The sequence below is a fragment of the Molothrus aeneus genome, chromosome 12 (genome assembly GCF_037042795.1).
Source record: "Molothrus aeneus isolate 106 chromosome 12, BPBGC_Maene_1.0, whole genome shotgun sequence".
Classification (NCBI taxonomy): domain Eukaryota; kingdom Metazoa; phylum Chordata; class Aves; order Passeriformes; family Icteridae; genus Molothrus; species Molothrus aeneus.
Window position 1 is genome coordinate 3,600,332 of NC_089657.1, and position 25,617 is coordinate 3,625,948.

The 25,617-nt window shown below is 44.7% G+C and overlaps 1 protein-coding gene across 1 annotated transcript; it reads right to left on the minus strand.

Moving 5' to 3' along the window:
- Positions 1-6,783: 6,783 nt before the first annotated feature.
- Positions 6,784-24,586, minus strand: GXYLT2 (glucoside xylosyltransferase 2). The gene is made up of 7 exons (XM_066557963.1): positions 24,405-24,586; positions 18,237-18,426; positions 17,900-18,031; positions 12,009-12,260; positions 10,648-10,771; positions 7,613-7,785; positions 6,784-7,080 (listed from the first exon to the last, which is right to left on the minus strand). Exons 1-7 carry the CDS (start codon positions 24,584-24,586, stop codon positions 6,898-6,900), a joined length of 1,236 nt encoding a protein of 411 aa, XP_066414060.1. The 3' UTR covers positions 6,784-6,897.
- Positions 24,587-25,617: the final 1,031 nt, after the last annotated feature.

Below are 25,617 nucleotides of genomic sequence, written 5' to 3' on the forward strand. Positions count from 1 at the left end.
TGCGCGGCCCCGCGGCCCCGCCCGCCGGGGGAGGAGCCACGGGGCGGAGCCAATGGGCGGTCCCGCTGCGGGGGCGGGGTTAACGGGGGTCCCGCGGCAGGGGGCGGGGCCAGCGGCCGTGAGGGAGGGGCAGGGAAGGCGGCGGGAAAAGCGGCGGGAAAGGCTCGGCCGCAGCGCCCGCCCGGCCGAGCGAGCGGCGGGCACGGCTCCGAGCTGCGGGCACGGTCCGAGCGCGGCTCTTTCAGGGCTTCTTTTCCGGCCGCGGGTTATCGTCTTCCTCATGCCGGCCCCGCCGTGCGGATCCTCGGGGGAGAGAACGCGGAGCCGTTTCCCCTTCACACGCCGGCCCCTCAGAGTTCTTGTTCTTTCCTCTCCGCTCCCAGGCTGAGGGTGACCGCGCTACCCCCTGTTTGTGCAAGGACGTGCTTGTCTTTTTATTCTCAAGATCATCACAGAAGATCCCCAGTTGGAAGGGGTCCACCATTTAGTCCGTGCACACACACACACCCCAACAATCCCCCCAGTGCATCCCTGGAGCGGTGTCCAAATGCTCCTGGAGCTCTGGCGGCCTTGGGGCCGGCACCATTCCCTGGGGAGCCTGGGCAGTGCCCCACCGCTCTCTGGGGGGACCAATCTTTAATATCCTGCCCAAACCTCCCTGACACTTCAGGCCATTCCCTCGAGTGCTGTCACTGGTGACGGGAGTGAAGACAGAGATCAGTACCTGTCGCCTCCGCTTCCCCTCATGAGGAGGCTGAAGATCCCAGTGAGGTCTCTCTCCCCTCAGACTCCTCCCGGTGCTCTCCTGCCCCTCCCAGCCTGGCACATTGCCCGTGCTCCTGGGAGGGACGATCCCCTCGCCCACCCTGTGCCAGCTCTGGGCTCTGAGGATGTGAAGGCCTGGCAGAGCTGTCACTCCTTCCTGGCCAAGCTCCCGAGGTGAGGCAAGGAGCAGACAAGAGGCTCTAGCCCAGGCCCCTCCACTAACTGGGAAAGAGTTCAGTTCACCTTTTTCACCAGTTCAAACCACCTTTTCCTTCCATTTTCAGAGCTGAAACATTTAAACGTAATCCTAGGACACAAAAAGCTTGTAGGTAGTTTCATCATCAGTTTGTTGTGTGATCTCAGGCAAAGGGGTGAGGCAATCACACCTGAGCTTCTTCATTAATGAAACATAAATTAAAATTACTCCTTGTAAGGTATTTGACACACCTTGTAATAAAAATGTACACACAGAAGATGATTTCATTTTGTGTCAGTTCCCAGCCTGTTTGTATTCACTGAGACCCAACAGTAAGAAAAATCACCTAGTTGGGGGAAATGTGGTCATTTAAACATCTAAGTAAAGAACAATGAGAAACTGTTTAACAATCCAGTTTTTTTTTTCTTCCACTAAACTTAAACAAAGCCTTGTTAAGATTTACGTTTCAGATTTAAAAACATACTTTTTGAGAGTTATAGGCTGTTCAACCCCTGGGCGTGGATCAATAATTAAAATTATTTGTGGTGTAAGACCAGCAGCTACTTCTGCTCTCAGTAATGAAGCTTAGATTAGGCATCTAGAGAGCCCTGACCCAACTTGACTTAAAGCAGTTTCCCTTCACTGAAGCATGACAGCAATTTGTAAGGTATTTCCACCCAGTTTCAACCAAAATTGATTGTTGTGCTTTGAAACAATCTGTAGCAATTCAATACAGCATTCAAGCAAGGGAGATGCAGCAGAATCCAGGGAGAACAATACAAAAATGACAACAATCTTATATTTCAAGACCCACTTAGGTCTTCAGAAAATACTGTACATCGATACACATCAAAGGATTTAAAAAAGGAGCATAGAGATTTTGTTTGGTTTGTTTAAATTTATAGCTGCAGAACCTGAGTATGGTACAATAACTTGACACTAAAAATCATGGATCTCTGGAAGGAAAATTGTTTTTTTTTTTCCTTCAAAGTATATCACAGCCACCTTGAGACAAATTATGATTCTCCTCTGAGAAAATGACTAAAAATCTTTATTGTGCTTTTAAAAAATCTGGAAGACTTGGGAGTATCGAAAGATGAGAACAGCTCACACACAGTGCCTAAAAAAAAGAGGCTGAAAAGAGAAAAATTGTATTTGTGGGAGCTGTTTCTTTTGAAAGATTACCCACAGGAGATACCAAAAAAAAAAAAAAAAACCAAGGAATGTGACAAACATTCCAGGCTTTACCTGGCTCAGCTGCTGGCCCCAGCAAGTCCCCAGGGATTGTTTCCTATTAATCCAAGAGCCTGTGGCAAACTGGCCAGCAGTTTTCTTTCCAAGCTGTATTTCACGTCTTCCTCCCAGTGCATCCCTGGGACAGGAGCTTCCTGACATCACTCCACAAACTCTGGGACCAGCCAGACTAAAACCAGCCCTGTTTTCTCATCTGGAGCCTCAGGTGTGAGAACCACGGTGCCCTTGGGAAGCACTGGGCAGAATGGGAAGGAGATCTTTCCCTGAGGGTGTGAACCCTGGGAGGGCACCTGCTGTGCACAGTTCTAACCCTCACAGGAGGGAATTAACATTTTCAGGAGGATTCAGGAAAAGATGCTTCTACAAGAACAGGTCTTTATAAAAAAGAGCCATGTCATTTATGTGTCCCAAAGCTATACATCCACACTTTTGGCCTATAGTGGAGTAACAGCAGCAATTAAGGGATGTTTACAGAAATGTGAAAGTCAAACCAAAATATTTTACCTCAAAAGAAAACATTAACAAAGTGCTTTGTTCATCTTCCATGCTGATTCTCAATTTGGTGTTTTGTCTCCATTTTCATTTCAAAGGAAGCGCTGACAGTTTGGTTTTTATTCTGATCCAGAATGAAAGCAAAATTTCCAAACATCACTCTTTCTTCTGAAGCTGAGATAACAATTCCTTATCTCGTGCCAGCAGGAGGTGCAGGCTGATCCCAGCACACACGAGCACTTGGCCCATGAGCAGTGGGAAATGTGATCCTGGTGACTGCCCCATCCCATCCCATCCCATCCCATCTCACCTCTGGAGGGGTGCTCTCTCTATTTACTACCATCACATTTTATTGTACCTGATGGAGAGGGGAAAAGGATTCTCTGAGAGTTGATCAAGCGTCAAGATTTATTTCTTTCTTTAGTTGTACTTTATTCCCAGCTTGGGAAATCTCTCTTCTCCCCACAGCGACACTGGCTGGAGCCAGGTCTGCAAGTGAAAACCCTGGCTCACTGAGCAGTGTGACTGTGAGTGTGAGACACACCCCACACACCCAGAGCCTTCCCAGAACCCACACAGGGCTGGGCTTTCACAGCTGGCCCACCCCTGCCCATCCATGTCAATGACAGTGTTATCCTTGATTTCAGAGAGCTGAGGCTGAGCCCAACATGTCACCCAGCTGGGAACAGTGTCAGCACCAGGATGTGGCTGCACAGACAGCCCAGCAGCTTCTGTCACACAGAGATGTCACAAGCAAGGACAGCACAGCAGTGACCACAAAATAACGTCCAAAAATGCATACAAGGAGGAGGGAGGGGAAATGATGCTAAATGACCTCCAGAGAGTGAAACATTATGGAGAACCAGTAAAGAGTAACAGATAAAACTCCAGTTTCCTTTGAGAGAAGGTTCTGATCTATGCTCACCGTAACACAGCTGGAGCTGCAGCATGACACACGAGCACTTTGGGGGAAGTTAAATATATTTATCTCTTTATATCCAATATCAGACTCTTTCACTACAGTAAAACTGTAAAAGAGGAACATTTATCTGTGTTCCCTGCTGTCAAACCCAGTATACACACACTAAAACATCACACCTACAAAACTCTATCCCAACCAGACCAGCACAAAATCTTGTATTTAAAAGAAAACTAGCAAATTATAGAGCTTGCTTAATATTTCATTTATTTGTATTGTAAGCCAAGGGATCATCCTCAACTCAGAAATGCACTGCTCAGCCTCCTTGGGAGTTGTAACAATCAGTGCACTTGTCAAAGAAAAATCCACAAGCAATTCAGTGACAGAGAAAAGGGACATTTTTTACACACAGGCTCGTGCTGTGCACACACACACACACTGAGCAGTTTCCAGTTTCCCTTGTAAGCAAAATGCTGGTGAGCTCTATCCATTATACCACTGGAAATAACTAAAACACAGGAGAGGAAGGGGAAATGAGGACATAAAGTCTTAGTAAGTATTTACACATCCCATTATTAAGATAAATGAAGGCTAATTAACATGGAATTAGCCACAAGTATGAAATACAAAATGAATTAAAACTGGTTTCTAAGTAAGATGAATATTACAATCAACTACTGTTAAAAATAAAATATAACATGGTTTTGGAAGCTGTAGTGAAATATAAATTAATAATTCTAACAACAACAAAAACCAAAGTTACATAATTGTTTTAAAACACTTTGGAGAGCTCCAATTATTGCTTTTTTCCTCAGAAAAAGCCCAGCAGGGGGGAACCTCCCCCATTCTTCCTGCCAGCTGATATTAACAAGAGTCTTCATGTTAAAGCAAGTACTTCATATATTTAATAGCTGTTGAGAACACAACTCAGTTCTTCCTAAACAAAATGTAGCACCTCCTGTGAACATAAAAAGCACTGCTTTAATCTCTTATCAGTTCATATGCAATAATGCCTTTGTTTTGTAATGAATTCCACTCCTTCATTTGAATATGCCTGTAGTTGCAGGGTTCTCTGTGCTGAATCACAGCTTACACAACCTCAGCCTCCCAAACTCCAGAGCCTCAGCACTGGGGCTGCAACTGTCTGGGCAGCAACACTGTGCTCTGCAGCTCTCTGTGCCTTGCAGACACCATGGAAATCAGGAACTCAGCCTGCCCAGCATGCAGCTCCACCAGCTCCTTAGACCTGTGTCAGCTTTATCCTGACACTTGAAAATAAAGACCAAAAGCAAGCTAATACTTTATACAAGCTCTCAGAATTGCTGGCCTAAAGGTTTACCTGTCATACATTATTTTAGACTTTCTAAATCAGCAGCTTTACCTTCTTTTCTCTGCCTTCTGGTTCTGAAATCTTGAATGCTCATTTGAGTTACATTTCAAACTTCTCTCAGTAGGTAGAAGTGTACTCTTGCTTAAAAATTGGCAACTGAAATAGAAAATCCTAAGGCAAGTTGGAAAGGCATCTCTGCTCAAGTTTAAATGACTTTCTGGGTCCCAGGCTCTCAATCACACAGTCGAGTTAGCTGCCTCTGTCCTTCACATGTCAATTTACACTCTGGTGGCAAACACTGCGAGATAAGGGCTGGAGTCAGGGCACATTGTTTAACCAAACTGTGATTACGATTTTCAGCAGAGGTACATGCAAGGTTTCTGTTCCTGTCACTCCTGTGAGGTGCTGCAGTTCTGCTGTCCCTTACTCCAAGCCCCTGTCCCAGTGCTCTCCTGCTCAGCTGCCTGCAGCCCTGCTCTCTGCCAGGCTGTATCACACACACTCTCACACTGCAGGGCTTGGGAAAAGCTTGGGATTCCATCCCGTGCACAGGCTCTTATCTGGCAGCCTGGGGATGGCACCAAGGTTGTGTTGTCCCTCCTCTCAGGAACTGCCACACAAGGAGAGAGAAATGTTGAGACAAAAGGGAGACTCCTGGTGTTTTCATATGAAACCCTGACTGGATAGGGGAGAATGCCCAAAATTGCAATTCCTCAGAAATCCTATTTTAACTTTCGGACCATATCCTTTCCCTCATCCACAGTCCCCAAGAATTTCTCTATAACAACGTATGATACATGTACAGGATATCCCATCTGTGCCAGTTTTCTTTTCCTTAGGGGAAGGCTCCATTATCTCACCCAGCTCCTACTTTGCCTGTTAGATACAAAAATGAGCAGTTCCAAGTAATGGCTGATGTTTTCTGCTCAACAGACTTGAAAAGTAACATCATTTTCTCTGCTGCTTCCTTGAAGCACTCCTACACACACCCATGGGGCTTACACCTAGAAAATACCCTCTGGGAGTCTGCTCTTGGATCACTGCTCTTTAGGAGTGAGTCTGCTCTTGGATAGCTGCTCTGCAGGAGTGTCCTCACTTCCAGTTCCCCAGGGAATGGTCCCAAGCATCTTTCAGCTACTGCAATTTAAATAAGCTCTTTGTGCTTATCACAAGATGATGATCATACCTTGGAAATTTAAGCTAAATGAAGTATTTTAAATAAACATCAAAGCCATTTTGTATCCTCTTCCACTTTGACGCTATTCATTTTGATCCCAGCATAAAGCTCTCAACTTCCCCATCCCTGGAAGTGTCCAAGGCCAGGTTGGACAGGGCTGGAGTAACCTGGTCTAGTGGAAGGTGTCCCTGTCACCATGGCAGGGTGTGGAACAAGATATCCCTGATGGTCCCTTCCAGCCCAAACCACTCTAGAATTCTGTGGTGCTGTGATCCCAGAAATGGAACTTTCAGGCAGAAATACATTTCCATGCAGGAGAGGGGAGTCAGGGGCAGCACTGGCCATCCCCCAAGGCAGGGATGGAAAACTGTGTGGCAGTGGAATACTGCCTTCACTGTGCAGGGAATAGCACTTAAAGAGGATGGATCAACAGCACCTGGGTTTGTACTCTTCACTGACAATAGTCTTGGACTGTGCCTCGTGCAATTCACATTGCCAAGCCAGAGAATACATTCTTAAACTGTAAGGGACCGGGGTGGCAGGCCACAACTGTATTCCACAAAGAAAGGATTCTCCTGCTGTTCCCAGCAACAATCTCAGTAGGCTTCTAGGATTTTCTGCTTTTTGTAATTTCAAGACTAATTAGAAAATTGGAAAAAGAAATATTTTAATTCTGAGTTTCAGTAAAAGAATTCATATTCTTCATTTATATCCTTCATGAAATGGAGTACAAGACTTATAACTTCTGTGTAAGAGAGCTACAGTTAGTATTTGTGGTTAGCCCCCAAGTACACAATGACACGATTTTCATACACCTTCTTCATTGTTTTCTCAATTTGCTTCAAAAATACTTGTGGAATTCTCCCACATAAAGTGTGCACTGTATCCAGAAACCTCGACTGCAGAGGGTAGTACAAGGACTGGAAGAGATTGTCTTCAAATGGAAACTAAGGAAAAGAAGCAAAAAAGAATTTTTAGTTTTCACCTGCTGAGTGTCACCAACCCCATCACTTCACATCCTGCCTGCCTGAGAGTGTGCAGTGACAGGAATTTTATTCATGTAAGGATTCTGTAAGGAAACAGGAGTTTTGGCAAGCAGAGCTGTACACACACAACATCCCAGCCGTGCCTATGGACAAGCTTCTGCTCTCTATGTGCCTGGAGGCCTGAGGTGCTCAGGGAGGACAAGCTTTCCCGGGAATTTATGGACCAGAGCTGCAGCCCCAGCATGAGAAACTCCACTCCAGCTTTTTCTATCTTCAGTACTACAGAAAAGCAACTGATCAGCCTTTTTGATTACTATAATACAACAAAGAAATGTTGAAACCACCTCAACTGCATGAGAAGCCAGAACAACCATATTCATTTGTGTCTGGTGGGTTTTACCCAAACACAACTACCCATCCTGATGGCTGGCAGAGCAACGTGAGTGAACCCACCCTGGGGCACAGGGAGTGGCTCTGAGGATGCAGCACTTACATCCCGGATCACCTCGTAGAGGGCCTTGAAGGTGGGCTGCTTGTCGTCGTGGTAGACGCCTCTGTTGCCGTGCAGGATGGAGACGCCCTCCTCCTCCGCCCCCTTGCAGTTGCTGCCGTACATGCAGTGGTCAGGCCGGTAGTTCCACTGGCAGGGGAACACGTACAGACACTCTGCCCACGCCAGCAGGGCACAGGGAAAGAGAGGAGACACGGCAGACAAGAGTTACAGCAAATTAAACCAGCCTGGCACCCATCATCGGGGAATGCTCGGTCACATCTTTTGCAAGTAGCCCCACCAGAGACACCTCCTTCCCTCACGGGGGACTCCACTCCCCAGCTGCTGGTCCTGAACTGTGCTATTTGCTGGGTCCCCAGGACGAAGGAGGAATTGAGAATCTGACTCCATGGTCTTAGAAAGCTAATTTATTATTATATTATATTAAATTAATATTATATTATATTTATACTATATCATATTTATATTGTACTATATATAATATACTATATAATGTAATGTAATATAATATGTATTGTATATAAAATACATTATATATTATATAATATATAATATATTATATTTCTCTTATATTATATTTATACTTATATTTCTCTTATATTATACTTATATTTATATTAATATATAATTACATTATATTATACAGAAACTATCCTAAAGAATAGAGAAAGGATACATCCAGAAGGTTACAAAGAATGATAATGAAAACTCATGACTGCTTCCAGAGTCCTGACACAGGTGGATGGTGAATGGTCATTAAGTCAAAACAATTCACATGAAACCAATGAAACAACCACCTGTTGGATAAACAATCTCCAGACCAAAGCAGCCAAACAGGAGAGGAAAATGAGTAATACTGTTTTCATTCTTCTCTGAGGCTTCTCAGCTTCCCAGGAGAAAAATCCTGGGCAAAGGGGATTTTCCAGAAAATATGACAGTGACACTGAACAAACAGGACAACACGAAATCTGGGACTGAACACAACCCAAGGGAGCCCTTCAGAAAGCTGAAGTGAAGAACCAAACCGGAGAGCACACAGCAGGTGGCAGTGTCCAGCACCCCCTCCATAGCAAGGAGTCTCTGGAGTGACAGGAGCGACTGGGGAAGCACACACAGCAGTGGGGCCATGAAAAATCCAGACTCCTCCTAAGCCAGCAAGGGACAACTTACAAAGTATATCCAGGGTTTGCTGCTGAAGCTGTCACAGAGGCCCTGACAATTTGTTACACAGCAGAGTATAAGGGCTGGTGTATTTTATCCACAGCCCTCCAAAGAATCATCATCCATTAATTTCACAGGTCTAGGTTATTTAGAGATGAGCCTAATTTCTCAAAAGAGCTCATAACTCCCTTTCTCCTGGTGATTTTTTTTAAACTCCACGCACACAGTGCTTGCAATCTGCTTGTCATAAATCACTCCAGTCCCTGCAACCTTTCTGCCTTGGCCCTGGGGAACAATGAATGATGGCTGGTGCCAGCAGGGCATGGCAGAAGCACTGAAGATTGAATTCTTCCCTTGGCCTTTCCCAGCTTCCCTGGAAGCCTGCAGCTGGTCTCGTGTGGTTCTTGAAAAGCAGAAGAAAAACTTTCTGACCTTTTCCTCCCTTAAGGCCTCTCCAGCAGAGTTCTCCAGAAAGGGAGAGCAGTCTTTGGAGATGGGCAAAGGAAGCAGCTCCTCAGGCCCAGGGAACAGAGCTCTCTGTGGTTTTAACTCACATCCATAAAAAGGCAACTGCAGCAGTCTTGGCCAATTCCCCTCCCCAGCCAGCCTCAACAACACAGAGCTGAAAACCCCAGAAAGTCCAGTTTTCTGTGCTAATGGTACACAGTTCTTTCATTTTCTTTTCTTGAGCAGTCTGGTGTGACACAATTCATAAAAAATTCTTTACCAGTTCTGAGGAAAGGACAGACTGTGGTGCAGAAGAGTCTCCACATGTAGCTTTGATAGAGAACTCTCAACACAATATTGAAGTTTTTTTGCAGTCTTTGTTTTTTCCTGCACACTTCAGTGTCTGACTTCACAACTAATCCGGCTCCATACTTTTCGTTCTCCAGGAGACTATGCTCCCATAACATTTGTTTCTTTTTGGAAACTAATTCCCACTATATTTTTCCCTAGGACTGGGGGTAATCTATGGGACATTGATGTTTGACATCTGTCTGCAGTAAACAGATGTTTGCCTTTTGCTTTGCTTCTCCTCACTCCAGCAGTTTGCCTGGATTTGGGTATATCCAATTACCTACCCTGTGGCTCCTCAGAGAAAAAGAAATGGGAGCAGAATAAATAAAGATAATTCCAAACTTGGTTTATTCTTAAGATAAGTTAAGGTGATAAGGTCACATAGGAAACCAGGAGAAGCAGTAGGGATGGATACTCAGCATCCATTCAGAAGCACAGAATGAGGTTCTCAGCTTCTCTGGGAAGTGTGTGCTATGCTCCAGTGTTTAAATCCCTGCATTTCTCACCAGCAGGACATCCATGACATCATCTGGTGCCTGCTGAGGCCAGGTCACTCAGCTCAGAGGCTGGAAGCTGCTTTAGGTGAGATATTCCAATGGCTGTGTCCACCTTCTGTCTATATTAGCTTTGTTACTTATTTGCATAATTATCACAAGTCAGCTGAATTTCAGAAAAAGTGGGTTTAGCTTTGCAGAAAGTTTGGCACTTTCACATTCAGATAAATATCTGAAACAAAAACATTTTTGAAGCTACACCCTGGAGGACACACACAACATGAACTTCACCCCTTCACTTCATCACTAATTTTACACCTCATGATTTTCTCACATCTCCAGAAAACAGATTTATATATTCAATAGAACTAAGTCCAAGCCCCATTACCTGCAGCAATGTCAGAAATATTTTCATAGGTTATAAATCCTCTGAGGATGCAGTTACACAGTAACTCCATACCAGAGGATTTATGCATATTCTAAATAACGAATAGCAGTTAAAAAAATCAAGCTCAAGATATTTCCCTGACACAGATAATGAAGACTCCAAGAATCATTCCTTACCTGGGTTAAAGTAAAAAATTATATTTAGCAGATCCTGGTCTCCCCACGTGATGTAATTTTTGTACTTTTGGTACAATGGATATAACATTTCCTCCCAAGTCAAGCCACCGGGTATCAAGCTGTTCTGCAGGGCAGGAGAACAGAAGCAAGGGGTTAAAATCATGATCAGTGCTGTGGTATCTGACCCAGAGTGGGCACACACAAATCTCTAAGCTTTGCTAAGTGATGTTGGACATCCAAAACTGAAAAACAGCCAGGAAATGTTGGACCTGGACAGGGCTGTAAGAGCAGAACTCACTGTTTATCTCAACAGGAAAACAAAGTCTCCTGGGCCCAGCTCTGATGTCAGCTCCTGCTATTCACAATCTTCCTATTCCAAGTAACAGGAGGGGAAAAAAGTGAAAAAGTGGAAAATGCAGGGACAAGGTGAAAACCAAGGTATAAAAGCAAGGAAAATGACACACTAAAGATCATCCTCCCTGGGAATTATGGTAGTAAGAGCAAAGCTTGGGGTTTTTTCCTCCAGCTGTTCCAGTAACAATGTGGGAAACCCCTGGCATTGTCTGAGAAACCCCTTGGGGTAAGCAAAGTTTTAGTGATTACAGAATATGTGCTCAACAACACAGATCTGTCATGAAAACGCTCCCTTCTCACTTACACCAGTTCACAGAGTCACTTACCTGCAGCAGGATGCAAAAGTCTATTCACAACAGATGCAGAAATCACCAATTTCTCTGGATATTCACATCAAGCTTTTCAATTTTAAAAACAATACAGCTACTGAAGATCTGTGAGTTTATTCTTTCATGTATCTTTTCGGGGAAATGTAAGAAGTTGGGGAAGCCATTTTTAACGCTGCTACCAGACCGCTTCAGCTGCAGCCTTGAGGAAGTTTCATTTATTTTAATAATCATGTTCACAACAGCTTTTAGTATCCAATTATACATATTCCATATTTCTCCGATTCTTTGTATTACGAACATCATGTAATTTTACACTGAGCTTTCCAAGATGTGAAAACATGCAGTATTTGCAGGGAATGCCCTGACCAAGGAGAGGAATGATGAGGAGGACTCCATTGATATCAGAAGGCTAATTAATGACTTTATTATACGATATTATTCTATATTATATTACATTACATCTAAACTGAATCTGCCAAGCACTCGACTCTGCACACCACTGCCCAGCAACTTGTGACTGTCACCCGACAGTCCCAACACACACACAGGATAGGCCCAGGAAACAAAACACCATCGCTTTGGGTAACCAATCTCCACACTGCATTCTACTTTGGCACGACACAGCTGCAGCAAAAGCACAGCAACCCCGAGTTTGTGCAAGAGCTGCATGTCTCTCACCTTGAAGCGCGCGCTGCGGATGCGCGTCAGGTTCATCAGCATCACGCCCGAGTTGAGGCCGGTGCTGCCGTAGTAGGGGTGCCGGGCGAAGCGGCTGTACCAGCCAATCTTGGGCATCTCGTGCTCGGGGGCCATGGCAGCCAGCTGGGTGGAGTTGAACTCCCTCAGCAGGTGCCAGATGTCATCGATGGGCCTCAGGAACAGCACGTCAGTGTCCACGTAAAGCAGCGAATCCACATCCTTTAAAATCACCTTTGGGAAACAAACCAGAGAGGCGGCAAACACAAAGGTTATTGGCAAAAGGGACTTTTCCTTTAAACTGATCGTTTGGAAGAGGTCATTGATTTATCAGCTAAATGTAACTACACAGAGGAACAACAGTTATCAGATTATTGGCTTATTGTTTGCTGTGGGGTTTTTTTTAACTGCACAATAAAGCAGCTACCAGAGCACTGAGGTTCTGAAGCAGCAATTCACTGAGCTCCCAAAAATACCTGCAAGGACTACTTAGTACCTGTTCAGAAATTACATGTAAATAAAATGTATTTACAGAGCTATTTTCAAGAACTCCAGTGGCAGAAAGGCTAAGCCAGGTAACCCAGGAGACCAGAATATTTAAATTTACCTTCATATATAATTAATATATACAACTGTTTCACATTAATTAAGACAACCCCATTGATCACCAACATATGTGCATCCCAAAATTTGGTTGTTAAACAGAAATGTCACATTAAAATACACCAGGTCGTATTCTGAGCTCTGTTACCAGATTCTGTATGAGGAATCACCACAGTAAAGTTGGTCAGGGCAGAAGGGTGTAACTGCAGATTAGAGCCAGGATGTTTCAGCAGTTCCTGCTGACCATGTTCCCCCTTGTGGCTGCCCAAATCCTTACACGCTCCTTCATTAATATCCATGGTGGGACAATGACCTGGTGCTTCAAGTCTTTCTAAAGTAATAAAGATCATTACCTACAGTTGACCACCAGTCCCAAATGCATTTTCATTGCTCTTCTTCGTTATTTGCTAAAACTGTCCAAAATTTCCTTAAGTACTGAAATTTTCTTACTTTGGTCCAGCCAAAACCCCTATTTATTTCTCTCTCTTTCTGTGAAAAGCAAACCCAAAAGGCTTTGGATTTTCACCATGTGGAAAACAACAATCACTCTCTCATCCAACTGCAATGACATTAATGACAAACTCTCTTATTTATGCAGGTGAAAAGAAATTCTATCAAGGAAATTGGGTTTTACATAAATTCTAATGTATTTTGACTGAGGATTACCTGTGAAATAAGAGTGAACAACATTAGGATTGATGGGTAAAAAAGTGGGTGAAAAATATCACCTCTAAGCATGCTCAACAGGAATCCACTAAGATGCCAAATGCCTGAGTAAAGACTTAAATGAGATTTTTCACCTGACTCAACACACTGGGATTCAGACTGACATTTAGTCAAGTTTAACAAATCCCTGACCTGTATTTCTGACAGGATAACTACATGTTCTTCCTACAGAATAGGGCAGGCAGGAGAAGGAACTGTCTCTGCATTTTAAACAAAAGTTAGGCTTACAACAAACTCTAAGTAAACACATTCAACACAGTCCAGATCTCTGCTGGATGGAAGATTATAGAAATACAGCATGTTCCCACAAAACCCTCACAAACCATCACACAGAGGTATCTGTAAGTAAGTGACAAAAATTGTACAGTAATACACTAAGAGCTCAGAGCAAATATTTGCAGATGTTAAGTATCCTCAAGTCCAGTATTAAAAAACCAAACCAATAAAAAAGACAGGTACTGTAAGAATAAATCAATAGAAGACAGTCTGCAAGGAAGAAAGGTTTTCAGTTTAGGGATATCCTGGGTATTGTCTATTAATTATTCTGCAGCACCTAGGAGCCCTGATTCATAGGGACCTGCTATATCAAGTCACATCAAATGCAAATGCATTAAAAAAAGAAAAACCATCCCCAAATTTAGTCTGAGACAGGAGGTAACACTGGAAGACAAGCAGAGCAGACTTAGCCTGTGAATCCACAGCACACTGCAGACCATTTAAGATTTCTGTCTAAGGGGGCCTTGGTCAAAAGGCAAATTGAGGCATTTTCGAGCAGGAAAAACTGACAACAGTTCAGGGGGAACTTGGTACCTACAGACTCTCCTCATCCTTCCCAAGTATAAGTGACAGCCTGGCCATTGCTTCTTCCAGCAGAAAAACATTCTTTCAGCAGCTTTCAAGACACAAATAAATCTAAATCTGTGGAAGTCCATGGACTGTTATAATTTTCCCACAGATTCAAGCAGGTATTGGAGTTCTTTGTGCAGTGCCTACCAGCACCTGACCCCACCTTGCATTCCTCCTCTCAGGATTCACCTGCTCTCCTTCCTGCTGGTTCAAAGATTCTTCCTCTCCTGTGTCCAAGGTGTTGCCCTGCAATGACACCCAAGTGGCTAAAAAAAGAGCTGTGCTACCTCCTTTAAGCCCTTCCCACTTTCACATGTTGAGCATTAAGACTCCTCTAAAAGCTGCAGATGTCAGTTTGAATTGCTCACATCTCTCCTGGCTGTGCCTTGGGCAGGGGGGATTTAATTTCACCCACTGCAGCTGTAGGAGTTCCCCACTGAGCAGGAACTTCAGTGCAGGTTAGAAGTGACACACAGAGACCTGGAACAGGAGCTTTGCCAGGCTGTGTCTGGAGGAGCTCATGGAGGTCATACAAACCATGCAGACACACCTGGCAGCCTGGAATTTTGGAAAGGGATGGCCAGAAACACGGCTTGCTCTGCTTGTCTTCCCCTTGCTCTGCAGGCACTTAACATCTTAAAAGTGTGATTTTTTTTTTCAGCTATATAGAGTATTCTTAGTAAATCTGTCAAAAAGTTCTGCATAGAACTGGCTATATTTAGCCTGGCACTTCACTTAAATACTCAATTATCTGTAATTTGATTTCACAACTTCTGTCTCCATAGATTCTCCCTGTGTTAGCAAGGTTGGCAAAGAATAACACACTCCTGAGTAAACACACACTGGTGCACTGTGAAGCTGGGCTACCTAAGGGTTTGTGAGGGCTCATGTGGCAGCTTAGCACAGCTTTATCCAAAAGTAGGGACAAATCACTAAGCTTAATGCTAGAGTAACAGTGCCACAAAGTTGAGTTACTAAACCTCATTGTAGTAAGAGATTAACTCAAGTTACAGCAGAGACTTTTGTTTAGGTAAGGCCCTGGCATCTATTCCCCCTGGGCTGGATACTTGAGCATCCCTCAAGAGGAAAGCTGTAACACAGGGATATTGCTAAGCTATCTTAAAAGCTCTTAAATAGATTAAGTGTTTTGAGAAGGGCTCTAAATGTTCATCCAAAAGTCATCCAAAAATCCCCTAGGCATTTCAGGATACTTTAGCTGATTGTTTTGGTAGCTCCAGAAGAGCAGCACAGAGACAGCTGCAGCCAGCCCTGAGGGACCAACATCCCTGGGAGCAGAGGATGTTCCTCACCTGCTGTCTTAACACCCGTGGCAGGAGTACAAACCAGTTCCCAGTGACTCCTAGTTTAATGCTGAAGTTTCACTCTGTGCTTACAAAAAGATTTACACATCTTCCTCCCTGAGTCTCTACAAATGCCCTGGGTGGTTTTGCTGCAGCAGAGTGCAGCAAGAGATTCTCTTGTGAGATTACACAGAGGCTCCATCAACGTCCCCTGCATCAAAGTGGCAAATGTGATCAGATGTCTCAGAATGACTCTGAAAAATGCAGGATGCTGTACAGTCTTCCTGAATATTTTAGCATCCTGGCTAGAGTCAACAAGCTGGGAATGTGCACTTCAACCTGTGCCCAGGACAGAACAGCTCAGTACTGCAAAGTGCAGGCTCACATCCCACAGCTCTGCTTCCACCGCGGGGTAAAAGCACTGAAAGGTTCTTACCCCATTTTCCCTGAACACATTCCTCAGACCCTCCTGTCCACTTTCACACGCCTGCTGGTGGTGCTGCAGAGGAGATTTCTTTGGCAGGAAAGGCACTTGTGAATCAAAGACTCGCATTCCACTCGGGTTTAGCATTATCAGGAGCAAGACAATTTGCACAACTGAGAGCTAAGCAGCTGATAACTACTGCTCTCCTGGGCTCCTCCCGAAATCCAGGCACATTTCATGCTGCTGCAGGGAAAAGTGCTCAGTACAGAGAAGGATGAAAAAAACCCAAACTGATATTCTGCTGGCATTTATTAAAAATAAAAGTCAAACTAGTTCTCTAAACAGCGAACTAGTGAACAGTTGGAATGCTCTGCTCCCACTGTGTGCTGACAGTTCAAGTGGGATATCAGAACCCAGTTATCCAACATAGAAAACGAAAATAATGGCTGGAATTACCCAGAAACAGCCTAAGGTTGTGCCTGCCCGTGAACTCGAGCACCAAACCTTGAGGGTCCCCCAGGACATTTGCCACCTCAACTCTGATGACAGCTTGTTTATTGTACCCACATCAACTCCGTGTCAGCTGCAACCCCTCTTGCACAGCCCCTCCTACACAAAGCCATAAACCTCAGCCTGACCACACACAGCATTTTGCAACTGCCCCTAGAGAAACAAACATCTACAGCTGCCCCCTCATTCTGTTAACACAACAAGCAACAGTCTAATATTCTTTAAAAGAAGTTACTGGAGAACTTCAGCAACGTGTGAGTGACAAAAAGGGATCAGTAAAAGCACTGCCCAGCATGAAGGAATCAGCATGAATGCATAACCCCTTTCTGTCATCAGAACAGTGGAGAGAAATGAAAATTAAGTCATTCCTATGATTAGTCCCCCAAAATGACAGAAGAACAGAGATTTCTGTTGATCCAGGACATCCTGACACTGTATGGAACAAGCTAACACTCAGGGACCATCTTCCAGGTGATACAAATATTTACTCAGGGGAGAGAGGATCCCTGCTGCAGTTGGAGTTACTTCCAGCCCATCTGGCCTGTGTGCTGTTGATAGTCCACCCCTAAATGGCAGATCAGCAGAACTGCTGACAGCACATATTTTCTCACATATGTATTCACAGGCTACATATCTGGACATGCAGCTGTCTCTGATTGCTTCCATCTGAGAGGGAAAAGATTTCTTTGTCCCCCCTCCACTTCTCCTGAGACAGCCATGAAGAAATCTGGATCATGTGAACAGCTTGTCACTTCACTGGAGTCACCCCAATCAACAGCAACCCACGAGGTATTTTTGATAGATGTTCTCAGTTCCACAGAAATTGCTTTATGCAAACGTTCTTTCAACTTCTGGTATGCAAAACTGGTATCAACACTTCCCTTCTCTCCAAGTTTACAACACTGAGTATAATATAACTTTTCAGTGAACTTGAAGAGTCCAGGATAGACCAAGCTCTCGCATGAAATCCAACTTCAAACACACTGGAATTACTACCTGAAGGGCAATTGTGACAGTCTTGGAAAAAAGAAGTAAAACTCAAGGAAAAGGGAATGCTGGGAGCATCAGTATAAGGGCTAACATATGGAAAGGAAGATGGTGGGTAAAGAGGGCACGTTGTAAAGAATGTTATTTACAAAAGGCACACAGCATCTACCCCAAAATATCTGCCCTGACAGAGTTCTCACATTTTCTCTGGAGTCTGGAGAGTCTGCAGAGCCCAAGAGGCTCATGGAACCAGAGACAAATCAGAAACACACATCCTTTGTTAGCCAGGAAAAAGCCAGGCTGGATTTCTCTGTTGTTTTTATTTTTTTTTTACTGTGTCTTAAAGTTCAGCCTAAAATTATCTTTCAGCAGATGTTTCAGCCTGAAAATGGTTTTAATATTATACCAGCAAAGCTTCCTTTCCGTGGAATTAACCTTTTCCTGAAGCAACCTACTCAGAAATCCAGGTGCCTTACCGGAAGAAACAGGCGCTGGGCAGCACATGGTTTGAATAACTTTTTCCATTCCTGAGCATTTCCTACTGAGAAGGTTATTGGGTAAATGTTGGACTCAAACTTCTTTGTATATGAGGAAGGCCACTCCTTTAACTGAAAGACATGGTGGGAGGAAATCAGACACTACACCTTATTATAGAGCTTTTGTAAAAAAACACATGCATAAGGAATTTATAAGTGTGGACAGTAAGCAACGTGATCAGCTGCTACTTGCTGATGTTCATGTAATTTTCTCAGAGATTTAAAACTTATAGCTAATTATTTATTTATTTATTTACCAAATGACAAAGAAGCTCACCTTTGTCTCAAATTCAGGCTTAAGGGAATCCTCAGCAAAGATGTGGAAGCAGAGCCTCCTGCTGCTGAAGAGAACTGCTGATTTCAGCATGATCAGGGTCTCCTCCAGCCGGTCCCCACATGCCACCACTGCCAGATGCATGCACTGCAAGGATGGGGGCTCCTTTGGATGTTTCTGCTCTCCAGGCTTCCTGAAAATTCAGGGATAGGCACACAAAAATTACTGAGGTAGACATGAAGAGAATCCCTCATTAACAGACATCAGGGTTGGTTTTTTTCTTCATCATTTTGCAAGGGATCAGGGGGGTTTTTTTGGTTAGATATTTACAGAACAAGCAAATAGCATGGTAATTTCTGTCCATGATACAGATCAACAGTGTTACAATTATAATGTAAAGAAAAAGGCTATTTTCTGTTATTCCTACATTTCTGGGTTTGCAAAAATCACTGCACTACAGACAGAGATGAAGCCAATTTCATAGCACCTTCACCTTGCTCTGTGCAAATGACAGCTCTTTCCCCAGCCCAGAGGCCACAAAGCCAGAACAGAGTTACAGCTACCCAGCCAACTTTCTAACACAATGCAGATCACACAACTGCATCCAGCAACTTCATTTCCAAGCCCACAATGGCTACATTGGAAGAAGACATCCATACTTTAAAAAAAACCCCACTGCATCCATATGTAAATTGTTCTAACAGTTAATTAATTTTCTATTAAAGATGCATGCCTTAATCCTGGCCTGAAGGCACTGGCACAGTTTCAAAGGACTGCTCTCCATTTCACCCCATGGAATCCATGAGATTTTGCTAAAATAGACATTTTTGAAAACAAATATAGTTACATATCCCAGATGAATCAGACTATATTCCAAGGGCCAAACTGTGGGATTTTCACTTAGCACCCACCTGTGTGGGCTTTAAATACATTTCATCCAGATATAGGGAACACAGTAAGAGGCACAATGAAGTTTCTGCTAGCCAGAAAAATCAGGTTCTCCTGGGGAGTTGAAGACCTTTTGAAAGCAGTCTTTTGGTTCTGTGATTAGTGTGGAGGTAAGAATTGCATCCTCCAGGAATGCCTGCACCATGGTGTCTCCACATTCCAACACAAATGACACTTAGCCTCCATCACACAGGATGGAGCTGACCAAGCAACCAAATCCCAGGCACAGTAATCATTCCTGGAGAGTTCAAAAGGCAAATCATAGATCACTGCCTGCTCTGGACATACCTCTGAACAGAGCATATCAATCCCAGCCCTGCTCAGAACACACAATTACACACACACAATTAATCACTGGAGTTAATGCTACAAACAGAAGTTCTAAATAAGGAGAAAAATGACAGTTTAAAGCTGTTATTATTTTTTCCAGACACTGAAGTGCTGCTCTGTGTAACAGCAGCATTCTACCCTTCAGAGTAACCCACCTCTGTGTAAAGGAACACCAGGCACTGACACTTCACTGACTGTACAAAGCAATACATTTCATTAAGGGTTTAAAATCTTCTGCTTTAGTCCTAATTAACCCCCAATTTCATCAGTGTATAAATAATGGAATATTTCCTCTATGTGAAGTGGAATTTACTTTCCAACCTATTAGTGTAAAAATTGCTGAATTATTGAAGTGAATAATTAGCTGCTCATACAGATCACCTTTTCCCCCTTCTCTCCATCTGTGAAATGTTTCCCCTTAATTGAGTCTCTAAATCAAGCCATGTACAGGCTGGGAGCTGCTTTGATGTAGTTTCTGGCAATGGAATTCACTGGGAGAGGGACTAAACCCTGCACTTTTATTGGAACATTTCAAAACCCCACACCAAAGCACTCGGCTTTCCTGGGCAGTTTTAGCCACAGTGAGCTCTGCAGCTGTTTTGCAGTGAAAAATCCAGCATGTGCAGACAACACTTCCAAAGGACAGACTCAGCAGAAGCAATGCCTGGTGAAAGCAAAATGCCTGGAAAGCCCATGGGAGTAGGGATAACAACACATAGACATGCTGGAGGAGAAAGCTGAGCCTTGGAGGTGAGGAATTTCCAACATTGCAGGGGTTCAGGAGCCTGGAGCGGCCTGAACTGGAATAAACATCCCAGAAAAAGGAGCTATTTGAACTACATCAGTCATAGTCTGGGACGCTGAGGGCAACAATCAGTGAGAAAAGTATCAATGAGGTACAGAAGAACTTTGGGACACAATATTTTGCATCTCCTTTTAAGTGCATAAAGAAACTTAGAGAACAGAGAAAACAAAGGTGAGCTGCAATAGGAGACAGCTCCACAGCAGGATGCATTTGACTGCAATTTTAACTTAGGCTTTAAAAAATAACAATTATCCAGAAGCCTGAGAAGAGGTGGGTGTAGAAGAGGCAAAGTCAAACTGCCTGGAGGGCAAACAAGCAGATCATGGCAAGGAAGCTCCCAGCTCCCCTTCCCTGTTCATGCAGGAACCCCATACAGGGCAAGGAGAATGGAAAGGACAGGAGGAACAGCTGGAGGGAAGGACATCCCTTAAAAATGTGCAGGACACAGCCAAGTTGTCCCACCTGTAAAATGGAAACTGCTGTTACAGCTCTAAAAATTTCCCACCTCAAGAGACTCCCAAGACATCAAAAAGCCCAAAGATCCACAGAGTAATGCAATTATCATTAGCCAATTCTTCCTAACATTTACATTCATTCCTTTATAGATCAACTTGTCTGTTAGGAACAGTCTCTAGCTGGATTTTATAACCTAAATTAAATGTCTAAGCACACTGAAAGCAATGCAGAGACCTGGCCCCTAAAGTTTAACGTGTTTGACAAGAACAAATACACAAACTAAGATTAAGCACTCCAGAAAACACCACAAAATACTCGCAGAACACATCCCAATGGAGTGGCTGAAGACTGAACTTGATAAGATGGAGCACAATAAAATGTTTACAGCAAAAACCTTCCAACAATACAGAACAACTCCCATCCAGTTGCTCACTCTTATTTACTGAATACAATTTCTGCAGAAAGGCACTGACACAGCAGGAGCAGCCTGAGTGCTCAAGCACAACAGTGTGCATTCCTAGGTCTTAAAGTTTAGATTACATCTAATTTTCTTATTAGTCACAGCCAAAGTGCCTCAAACATAATTAGCCCAAAACCTGTCTAAATCAATCCAAATCCATTCAAAATAATGCATTCCCACCTCATTTCAGAGCCTGTTAATCTATTCAAGCCTTCAAATTTATTCCTGAAAGATAATGCATGCAGACACTTCCAAAATGCAATATAGCTGTTGATGTTTGAAACCTTCTTCCCATTATGATCTCATTTACTTTTGCAGCACAAACAAGGGTAGATTTAGGCATTGTATCAAAACTGGTGATTCACTGAACAGGCTCCTTCCCTGACAGCCACCTCTGAGTCAACATCCCAACAACAGCTCCATGATGTGAAACACATTTTCTTGCACACTTTGAAATGCAAACGTTTTTAAATCAACCTTTCTCACTTCGCAGCAGTTGCACAAAACCAACTGGAGCTGCTGTCAATTCAAAAGTGGTTAAAGTTTCAACCTTCTCCTACCACTCAGAGAAAGGGAAAAAGCCACTCAAAACCAGAATGGATGCTTCTCTCTCCTTTTATGAAGTGGGCTCTTTATGAAACAAGTATGAAATACTTGGGGTTTCAGCATGTTATTATCAAACTCAAGCCAAACTTGCATTTGTGTGCACACAGGCTGCACAGAAAGAAAAAGTATCTTGACAGGTTGCCATGCAAGGGATGTTTTGCATTGGAAAAGTTACTTTCAGGGAACTAAATGTGCTGGTGAAGGTTCACTTCCCCTGCCTTGCCACGCTGGTTTAAGAGAGAGCATGGTCACATCTGCACTTCAAATGTAAAACGATCCTCCTTCTTTTTAATACTTTGCACACATGGGTTTGGCATGTATTTAAAATTCTTTATATAAAAAAGTCTTACTGAAAGCATAGAACTTGCTACTTCCAACAGGAACGAGCAGTAAAACCACCACAAAAAAATCAAGTTTTCAAAGCTAACCAGAAACTTAACTAGATTTGTCAAAATTATCTAATGACCAAAGCAGGAATGTCATTGCTAACATTTGTGAGGCACCAGCCAACTAATGACATGTGCCCACATTAAGCTTTCTGTATAGCTTCTTTTGTTAAAAGAATTCTGCACTGCTTAAAACTTAAATCCTGATGTCTTCTGATATTATGGGACTACAGAAAGCAGTAGTACAAATCCCAGTCAAAATACAATTCATCTTCCCTGCACGGTGCTGATTCTCATGAAGCAAACACAAATCCTAAGTTACATCCTTGTCTCTGAGCTGAGCCCAAATCCTGCATCCTCTGACAAACCACTTTGACAAAACTGAATTTAAATGTTTAACATACAAGCTCTGTCAATCAACTCTGCAGTCTCATACAAGCACGTACACTGTGATCACCTCACAAGATCTTACAGTCCTAATCAGATTTGTTATTACCCTGAATGAATCAGTTAGATAAAGCGGGATCTCTTGCATCAAATAAAAAAATAACGTTCCTTTGCTCAAAAGGAGGAATTAAAATTATAATCATGGCCTGTTTCTTACAATCCAAATTCAAACCCCCCAGAGTGCTTTCAGTTTAGCTTGGATCAGGCTTTTTAAACCCAGCAGATCCCACCACCTGATGCCTTTCCAACAAGGTAAGCATCACCTCCACTTCAAACCACTTATGTCACACCCTCCCCACAAAAATTCTTTTTTTATGAATATACCTTCACCTGAATAAATTTTAGTAGTAACTAATATAACACAGAATCTTTCAGGAAATGGCTGAAGGGGAGCTACAGAATTGGGCTTCTCAGTTATACAAACTCCTGCTGGGGCCAATGGTGCAGGATGACACAGGGAAAAACAACCACCAAGCCCCAAAAACAAAATTCTGAAGAAAATGCACACTTTGAATACTAAATTCCTCTTTTTTTTTTTTTTTTTGCTGTTGTGTTGCAGACCTTCTAAAAAGGGCTTGCAAAGTCAACAAATAATCAAAAAATCAGATAATGTCAAATTGTGAAACATGAAGATGCCACTGAAAAGCGCTTTGAAGTGGAATGGTTGTTTACACTCTCTGGCAGTTCCACACTTTCCCGGCTCCCTCCTTCAGTGTTCTTCTTGATTTCCATGATAATCACAGAGATATGCCTTAAAGAAAAATGACTTCAGGAGGTACAGTTGCTAGTGGAAATAATCCTGCTTTAATACCGGCATTTAAATTCTGTCCGTGGCCCACTCTCAGCCCCAGAAAACATCTCCTGCATTCAGTGGGGTAACAATGCTGGGAGAAACCAACTGCTTTAATAAGTTAAGGAGTAAGAGCTCAAGAAACGGGAATAGTCTTTCATTCAGAACATCTCTGTGAAATCATGAATCAGAGACACAAAGACATACCAAGTTAATTAGATATATGAGGTCACACTGACCATAATATAATTGGAATGCAAAGGGGAAAACAAGTCCTCCACCCACTGAAAGCTGCCCTTTCTCAACTAATTAGTTTTTTAAAAAATACCCTGTCTGTAAGGTGCTGGGACAGGAAACACACCACACCACGATTTAAAGCACCTTTAAAGCTCTGCTGAATTAATTTACATCTAAAAAACATTCAAAACAAAAAGCTCGATAGTTTAAAACCTGCCAGTTCGGAACCCAGCGGCAGCACACGGCGATGAGGAGCCGCATTCCCTTTTCCCTGGCAAACCCGGGGAGCGCTCTCCGGAGGTGACAGCAGCCCCTCGGTGCCCACAGCAGCAGCACAGTGCCCACGTCAGCCTCCCAGGCAAGGCCAGGAGCGAGGGAAAAGCCGCTATTTCAGAACCTGCTCCGGAGAGGAGGGAACCCCCCTGCTCGGGCACGGGGTAAACCTTCCGTGGCACCTCTGGCAACTACGCTGCCAGGGGAAACGCGCAGGGAAAGTTTGTACTTGCGAACCTCAGCAGTTCGCAAAGGGTCTTTCAACGCCGATCGCTAGCGGGGGAAGAACACCTGGGAGACAGAAGTGCCCGACGCACCGGCACCGAAGCGACACCGCCGAGGAGCCCCGCGGGTCCCGCGTGGGGCCGTGCCCGGGCACAGCGGCCGGGGATTCCCGAGGGCAGGGGCCGGGGCACGGAGCCGCCCCCATTACCTGGCGCTGGCGCTGCCGCCGCCCGCGGGGCTCCTCCTCGGGGGGCTCCGGCCGAGGCGCGGCGGGCGGCGGGCGGGCGCGGAGGGCGCGGGCGGCGGGGCCGCGCTGCCCGCCAGCAGATAGAGCAGCAGCAGCACGGCCAGGCACAGCAGGGCCGCCGCCACCTTGCAGGGCCGCCGCATGGCCGGGTCAGCACGGCCGCATGGCCGGGTGCGCACCGCGGCACGGCCGGGCCAGCAGCACCGCACGGCCGCGTCCCGCCGGCCGCATCGCCACAGCCCGGCCCGAGCGGGGACGTGGCCGCACGGCCCGGCCCGAGCGGCGCGGGGCGGGACGGGGCGGAGCGGGGCGGAGCGGGGCGGGCCGCGCCTACCGTACTGCCTGGAGTAGCAGCCCGGCCCCGGAGCGCCCGGGCACGGCCGAACGCCGGGCCGTGCCACCCCTGGGTGGGTGCAACTAACGCGACACGGACCGCGGGTACTCAGGGGGAGCTTTGCTTTCACGGGCGGGCAGTGCTGCGAGAGCGTGAATGTGATCAGGAGAAAGAGGGGAAGCTCCTCTCGACAGCGCCTTTCCTCCGCCGGTGCTAACGGGGAAACCGAGCCTCCCTCCGCCTTGCTGCCCCGGTTTATCGCTTGCAGGCAGCGCGCACTCCTCATTCCATCCGCACCGAGGACAGGCAAACGAGAAAGTGCAATGAATGCTTGCAGGAGGAACAAGGCGCTCACTCACTTGTGGGTGGCTTTGTCCCCGTGTGACCCATCCGAGCCAGTCTGCCGTGGGACATCAGCAGAAATCACAACACTGAATTTCACAGAGGTATATCCTGCTTGGGGTCATAATCTGATTTACGACCTTGAAATGTACAGAATAACAGAAATGGACCTTGAAATGTACAGAGTGACAGAAATACAAGGACTCTTGCTGCCCCATGGAGCTGGAGTACAAATTGTGCAAAGAATGGAGACACCAAAGGGGAGAGAAGGGAAAGTGGAGCCCTGCAAGTTTAGTACTGGAGGAGCTTTGCATCCCTCATGGAGCCACTGAAGGGACTCTGGCATTCACTTGGCAGTGGAACTGGGCAGCCTTTTACGCTGTCACATTACAATGTAAATTACAGTCCATTTTACACTGCTCACACCACATGCCTTCGCCAGTGGTGTCCCAAAATGTACTTTGCCTCAGCATCAGTCCAAATGCAATGAACAACTAC

Coding starts and splice junctions, on each gene's coding strand:
- GXYLT2 (XM_066557963.1), bottom strand. CDS start 24,586: ATGCGGCGGCCCTGCAAGGTGGCGGCGGCCCTGCTGTGCCTGGCCGTG. Junction 12,261..17,899: donor CCCAGCGCCTGTTTCTTCCG/GTAAGGCACCTG, acceptor TGTTTCCCAAAG/GTGATTTTAAAGGATGTGGA. Junction 7,081..7,612: donor TCTACGAGGTGATCCGGGAT/GTAAGTGCTGCA, acceptor TCTTTTCCTTAG/TTTCCATTTGAAGACAATCT.